This window comes from Thunnus maccoyii, chromosome 20 (assembly GCF_910596095.1).
Source record: "Thunnus maccoyii chromosome 20, fThuMac1.1, whole genome shotgun sequence".
NCBI lineage: Eukaryota > Metazoa > Chordata > Actinopteri > Scombriformes > Scombridae > Thunnus > Thunnus maccoyii.
Window position 1 is genome coordinate 5069949 of NC_056552.1, and position 7671 is coordinate 5077619.

The 7671-nt window shown below is 38.1% G+C and overlaps 1 protein-coding gene across 1 annotated transcript; it reads right to left on the reverse strand.

Moving 5' to 3' along the window:
* Nucleotides 1-280: 280 nt before the first annotated feature.
* ccr10 (chemokine (C-C motif) receptor 10) lies at nt 281-1412 on the reverse strand. Its single transcript, XM_042398086.1, has one exon. It carries the CDS (start codon nt 1410-1412, stop codon nt 282-284), a length of 1131 nt encoding a protein of 376 aa, XP_042254020.1. The 3' UTR covers nt 281.
* Between the last annotated feature and the right edge of the window lie 6259 nt (nt 1413-7671).

The following is a 7671-nucleotide window of genomic DNA, read 5'->3' on the forward strand; positions in this document are numbered from 1 at the left end:
TACATATTTATTTAGTTTAAAATACAAAATGTGCAATACATTTCACTCACGACTGTATATTTGAACAGGCTATATGTACTGTACACAACCACCTACATATATTGTATAATGAATTTAACCATTCAGTATTTATCTCAGCACTCTGTGCATTCTTTGCACCATTTTATGCACTATTTGATTGATTTGATTTGCATGAGTCTGATTTTTTTGTATGTATTTTTTGTATGTATGTATTTGTACCATTTTGTAAAAAAAAACAAAACAAAATGTATAATTTCTCTTTAGAAAGCTAAGGCTGGAGTGTTGGGGAATGTCGGCGAGCAGGCTGAGAGCATGGTGAGCGCAGGTGAGGAGGGGGAGATGGAGGTGGAGCTCACAGTTTGTGGTACCAGATGCCGCTCACAGGGGCAGCCTGAATCATGGATGAGCCTCAGCACGTCATTCCTGAAGCGCACACCTACCAGGGCGTACAGGATTGGGTTAAGGCAACAACGGGTGTACGCCAAGGTGCAGGTGATGTACTCCAACAGGAGGCCACAGAACTGCCCCGCCATTTTACGTGACAGCACCACGGTGTACGGCAACTGGAAGAGCAGAAATATCAGCACCAGAGCCACCATCAGCTTCAAGGTACGCTGCCGATGCCACTGCTTCCCCCGCCGATGTGCGTTTCCTTCCCACAGCACTTGAGCAATCAAAGAGTAGCATGTCGCCATCACTAAGAAGGACAGGCAGAAGACAGCAATGATGGTGCCATTGGTGGCCATTTTGACATTTCTAGGCGCTAGCATGCCACAGTATGCATCAATTCCTGATCCCGAAACCCCTGAGAAGAGGATTTCAGGCAGACTGAGGAGCACTGCAACAAACCACACACCTACAGCAGAGATCTTCCCTGCTGTCAAGATCTGGCTGCGCAGCCTGAGCATCGCTTGGGCTTGTGCCACCACCATGTAGCGGTCAATGCTGATGCAGGCCAGCAGCAGCAGCCCACTATACGTGTTGATAGCATAGCATGCACGCGTGGCCTTGCAGAGGGGAGTGGAGAAGATCCAACCCTGGTTAGTGTCCACTGCCTGTAATGGGAGCGTGAGGAGCAAGAGGAGGTCAGCCAGCGCCAGGTGGAACAGGAAGACATCGGTCATGGAGCGAAGCCTGAGGCGGCGGTAGAGAGCGAAGGTGGCGATCACCAGGCAGTTTCCCATCACACCCAGCAGGAAGATCAGGCAGAAAACACAGGTCTGGAACATTTTGATGGTGAACTCCTGCTCACCAGCCTCACACCAGTCAGAAGTGTGGTAGTAATCACTGAGGTCTGTGATGTTACTTATATTCCAAAATGAGTAGTTTGAGTAGTTTGGGTAGTTTGGGTAGTCATCGTAATCAACCTTGCCCTGGTAGCTGGAACCCATTGCTGGTGGAGAATACATGAAGACCAGTCAGTTTTATGTGTAAACAAGTGAGCGTACATTTTGTGAGTCCAGGAAAAATTATAATGTTACAGCTAAGGTCAGTGTTAAAGGACAGGTCTGTCTCAAAACAACAGTCAGATGTCCATATAAACACTGAAAGAGGTTTTCCTCACTGCAATCATTCCTCCTGTTCATAATAACAATTAAAAGATCCCCTTCAAATGTGCTTTCAGTGTAAGTGATGGGGGCCCAAGAGCCACAGTGTGTCATTAAGTGCTTTCAACACACAGTCACAGTCATTTTGTGTGCACACAAAATGACTGTGTCCCCATCATGCGATGACACGCACTGTCTGAGTTAGTCATATCAAGTGGATATCTGATCCATTTACAGTCTTTTTAGCATGAAATTCCCTCTTTGTGTTTCCTCAGACAGCGTTTCCCTGTTGAGCTGCGATGGAAGTATAGTAACAAAAAGAGGGACTTTGGCATTAAAAAGACTGTAATAATGAAAGATATCTACTTGATTTGACTCATTTGGATGGCTGAAGCTTCCAATCCAATAATTCTCTAATAATTTGTATAGTGAGTGTGTTCAGATTAGTTTTTTAAACTTTCTAGTACATTTAAAGGAGAAACATGTGATGCAGTCTACCTGAAATAAACAGTTGATTAAAACTCAATTTTCATACTGCACATACTGCATGGCATGTTTTTTAATCAGTTTACAACTTATTGTCATTAAATGTAGTCAGATCGGGCCAAATGAAGCCTAGTTTGCATGTTAAGAGTTTCTGTAGCGTGTATTAGATGTTATGCTGAGAATATTCTTAGTCATTCTGGAAAATGGCATAGGCAGACTAACTTGGGTGAGAACCAGTTATTGCTCCAAAACATGTTGTGCACTCTGGGTTGATTTAGAGCAGAATACTGTACTTCACATCATTATATCAGGAAATACTTACTCTTCTACAATCAGGTTGAAAGTGACAAACCCGCAGTTATGTTCCTCAGTCTGAGTGAGCACCTGTGATATTTTAGTCATTTTGCACCAGGTTGCGTGACACTGGCACCAGGTCGTTGGCACAAGGGAAGTCGTGGGTACCGAGAAGGTCTACAGATCAGTCACTGTCGCGTGCTAACAGCCCTTATAGGCAGTTTCCACAATCATCCTTTATCATTTCATCTTTCACTGTGTTACTCTGTTACTGCTGTGACTACTCACAATATTAAATTATGCTCCTTCCTTCTCATATGCTTTTAAATTCCTCTCTAACTTCTTTATTTAATGTTGGATACAGACATTAAGGAGTTTCCCTTAAAGGTAAGAGGAACAACAGTGTTGAAAGTCTCATGAGCAGAGCAGCGTAGTATGTCTGAGAGCTGTAAAACTTATATCTTTGAAATCGATGTTCTGGACAAACAGCGAGGTGTGAGAGTAATTGTGATTAAGTGTGATTGTAATGTTCTAGTCTAAGTGCAGTAATGAACAGAAATGATCTGCAGTAATTTAGTTTGCAGTGCCATGTAGACTCCAAAATGAAAGCCATATTATACAGGTTGTGTTCATTTCAATGTACACTATGCCGCTTTACACAATCAAACAATAAAGTTGAAAATGAACAAATTTAACCAAAAAAAGGTGGGAGATTTGTTGGTTTATTGTTCAGGCAGCTGAAGGACATGTCTCCTCACAGAGGATATATATTCGAGTGATAGTTGGTTTATGATTTCTAATGAGCCACAACCCAAACTACCAAAAAGTTTTCATTTTATAGTTACACTGAAAAGCTGCTTTATGTGCATTACGAGTTACAACAAGGCAATATTTTTACAGTGAAATTTCAACAAAAACTACCAGAATCTTCAATTAGTTCACAACTCTGCACCTTGCATGTTGCAGCTGCAGTTTGCGTAAAATATGATACCATCTCCTAGCATAGCAGCACTTTCTCAACCGGCCTCTCAAAACTTAAACCTCGCTCTCTTATGATCAGTAAAGGAGCGCCACAAGGATCTATTATTGGTCCACTATTATTTGAACAATTGCAAATAAGCATTACAAACTAAAATAAGTAAGACTATGTATTTTAATGTCCATTATTATGTTGATGACAATGTCTTTTACGCGGCTGCCTCTACGCCTTCTCAGGCTCTGACTCATCTTCCGTGTGCCTTTGATGATTTCCATCACACACTCTTCCGAAATAGAGAAAGATAAAATATATGGTGTTCTCCATATATATCTCTGACTATCGTGAAAATTTAAATTGTCACAAATCGCACCCCTTCTTCTCGGATTCATAACTTAGTCAAACCGGACTTCAAACTTCAAAAGAAACGGGCGGCGGAGTACGGCACGAAGACTGTCATTCAAGATTCAGCATTTAACCTCAAAATACTTACTCAAAATATTTTCTGACTTTTGATAGTTGTAAAACTATTACTTAGTCTACTGTTATATTTGCTCTTGACCATAAAAACATTGGGCTCTTTTTTCGAAAATAGAGCCCAAGGCATACTTTCACACCCTCCCATCTTCACTCAAGTTGTTAAGTCTATTATTATCGCTTTTATCACTAACACCAAGTTTCACAACCAATTGCTCTCTGTATTGCAATATCAGATCACTATAATTACTTACAAGACAGTATACACATCTCATGATATTTACTGCATATTAAAAGCTTTCAACGTTCCCAAACTACTAGGCCTGCACATTTCAACGTTAAATCATTACTTTACATTTGATATTCCTAATCATGTCAAGACTGGATGCGGCTATTGTGCACTTTTTTAAATGGAATAACCTGCGAACAGCTCTGTATGTAGATTTTTAAACTTTATTATCAATTTAATTCCATTCAATTTTATTTATATAGTGCCAAATCACACCAGAAGTTGTCTCAGGGCACTTTCCACATAGAACAGGTCTAGACTGTACTCTTTAATTTTCCCAACATCCCCCCATGAACGAGCACTTGTCGACAGCGGCAAGAAAAAACTTAAAGACAGATTTCTAACTCTTTTGATTGTTACCATTAATTATTTTTTTAAAAAATTTAATGTTGGTTGTCTGACTTTGTATTTGTTAGGCTGTTATTGTTTCTTGTATGCAGGCAGTCTGGCTGTTTTTAAGAATATTAAGAGTTGCAAATGTTATTTGTTCTCAGGTCTCTCTTGAAAAGACCTACATCTGATACCCTTTTTAAAAAAAAATATTAGTTATTAATCAATTAGCATTTATTACATTTAGTGCATTTAATGAGTTGTCACAGCCCACAGTTCTGCATATTTCCCATCCCATATTATTTATTAAAAACTACACAGCACTTTACATCACTGTACCAGGAAATATTAACTCAGTTACAACCAAGTTGAAAATGAGATCCTCCTGAGCAACCACACTTGTATTTTTACAGTTTGAGTAGGCAGCAGTTATATATTTCAGTCATGTCAGGTTGTTGGTATGTGGGATCTGTGTCACATGCCATCACAGCATAATGACAATATTTCTTTTTTCTTGTGACACACATGGCTTTATGCCAGATGAGGCTTTTGTTTAGTGACAGTAGTCAGAAAAATATAATGTGTTATGTCTGAAAGTTTGAGATTTATTCTCTACAAAATGTCAAAGAAATTTCATTATTTTATTTTCTGTCAACATTCAAAGTCTGCAAATCCCAGGTTGTACACTTTGCAATTTACAGTCGTTACTTGACACTATAATTTGAAATAAATTGAAAGAATTTTGACAAATGTATAAAGAATTTGTAAGTGTGGCACTCAGGCAGCTGAAAGGATAGTTGCATAATATAACACAAATCATATGATTATGAGTCACATGTGGACTTTGATTTGTGATGATCTACAACACACTGCCAGACAGTTTTGCTTCTTGAATTGCTTTATAGTGACGAAGCACAAATGCCATAACTTATAATCAGTTATTTATGTTATAATAGTCAATTAAATATGTGCAAATGCATATGAATGTAGAGGTACATGTAAGCTCAGTCATGGTTATAAAAAGGTATAAAACATGATTAATTTAAGGAAAATTAGCTCAGTTTTTGAATTTTTCTATTTATACAATATATATATATTTTTTTTATTTAATTAATTAATTAATTTATTTATTTTTAATTTCAACACGTATGCAGACTTTATTGTACTCCATATCATACTCAGTATATCTCCTAATCTAGAAACATTCAAATCATATCTGACATTTTTAAAATCTTAAATTATATTATATAACTGCCCAGATTTTCTGAAATGACCTTACCAGTGCTGTTTGAGGTGTTAAACATGTCACAAGTTGTCCTCCTGTGTCTGTAGTAGAGACCTGAGAAGCTGGCACTCTAAGAAAACAAAAAAGCCTGCAAGCTCAACCTAAACCTCCTCCAGCCAATGAAATTAGCTCTATGCTTTGCTGACCTTGCCATACCCGTGTGAAGTCACTCAAGAATCTGAAACTTTGCTGCTCCAGATTTGGCTCTTTCATTTTCCTGAGACATACTCTGTGGGTGATATGTAATCTCACACCTATTAATTCAAAAAAGAAAAGTTTCAGCTGCATCCTGCAAAATGTTGCTTCCAGCCAACAGACAGTTATCTATCACCGTCACTGCATATATCTGCCACTCTAACTGCACATAGATATTCTCTATTAAATACGTACATTTTTAAATTCATCGCATTTTTGACATACTGTATATTTGCCAATGTTTTCTTTTTTGATGAATCCAATCTTTGTCTTGATAAACTCAGTGAAATGCACTGGCATCAAGCTGTAGGTTCAACAGGCGGGCAAAATGTGCAAACACACATTTGGGTGTAACTGACTCGTGCAAATCCAACTCACAACCTTTGCCTGACCTCCTTTGAGGTTATGGTTGTTTGTGGAGTAATCTAGCCACATGAGGGTCTAACCGAAAAACCTAACGCCTCCAGCAGAGCCATAGCCTGAGAGGGCGTGCATTACCAAGTTAGGAGGTATTATTGAGATTAAGATATTTTTTTACAAGAGAGACCTGACAACAAATTACATATAAACATCCAACCAAGACAAGTCAGTCATAAAGTTACAGCAGTAATCACACATACAGACAAGTCCCTCCGAGTAATGATTGTCTAATTTCAGTTTATCTGTTTTGTTGTAAAGTGCAAAGTGCGTCTTCTCCAGTTCAGAACTGATATGAGGAACTTTCTGGTGTCATCATTGTTTTTTCACTTGGAACTCAGTAAAGGTTGTTAAATATGTACTTATCAATGAAAAGGCAAGTACGCTGGTGCTTTCTAGATGTCAGTGACAACCATCTTGTAAGAACCATATCTGTCTCATTTGATGAATCGCATGGCACTGTGATAAAATGGCGGTCAATGGTTAAATGGCAGTGATGCCACCTGAGAATGCAGTATATCTCCATAATCCAGTGTAGATAGTATGGTGGATTGTATATATTGCATGTATGTATTCTTCAGCGAGATTTTCAGTTTTCAGTTTTGTAGAACTAAGCATTCCTAAGCATATATAATGCAGCACTATATTTCATTTTATTTCCTGTGTATTATATTGTTATATTTCCTGTGAGAGCATGGATTGGAGCGGGAACATCTGAGCTTTTGCATGCATTTTGTCTTTTAGTAATTTAAAACAAGCTTTAAATTATCAGGAGAGATCTGTAGGTTGTCAAAAGCACACTGTAATCTGGAGAAGGCCCGGTTTGCCGATGGCATGCACGATGGTATTGTCAACATTAAAATGGAAATTGCAATGAAAATAAATATTATTATATTATTATAGAGTAAAAAGCAGGGGGCCCAATACTGATCCTTGTGGGACACCTTTATCGACCATCTGCTGACTTGATTTGAAACTATTGGCAGCAACAATCTGAACTCTAGCAGAAATATTTGACCTGACTAATATGTAAGCATACTCACAAAAACCAATGGAAAACCTCTTAATTACCAAAATTTGTGTTCAAAAGCCCCAGACATATCTACAATGATTGTAGCACAATGTTGCATTTTATTTATAACAAAAATGTATACAAAGATGAAAGGAATCATACAGTTCTTGGTAATAGTGGGTTGGGGGGACAACCCACTATTAATAAACTAGTGTTCAAAAAGGGCCTGTTCGGAACAGGCCGATTGCTTATTATTTATCAAGAACCACATATGTATGTATATCAATTGACAAATGTATCAATTAAAATGATAAGGAATTAATAAATTAAATGGTTTAAATC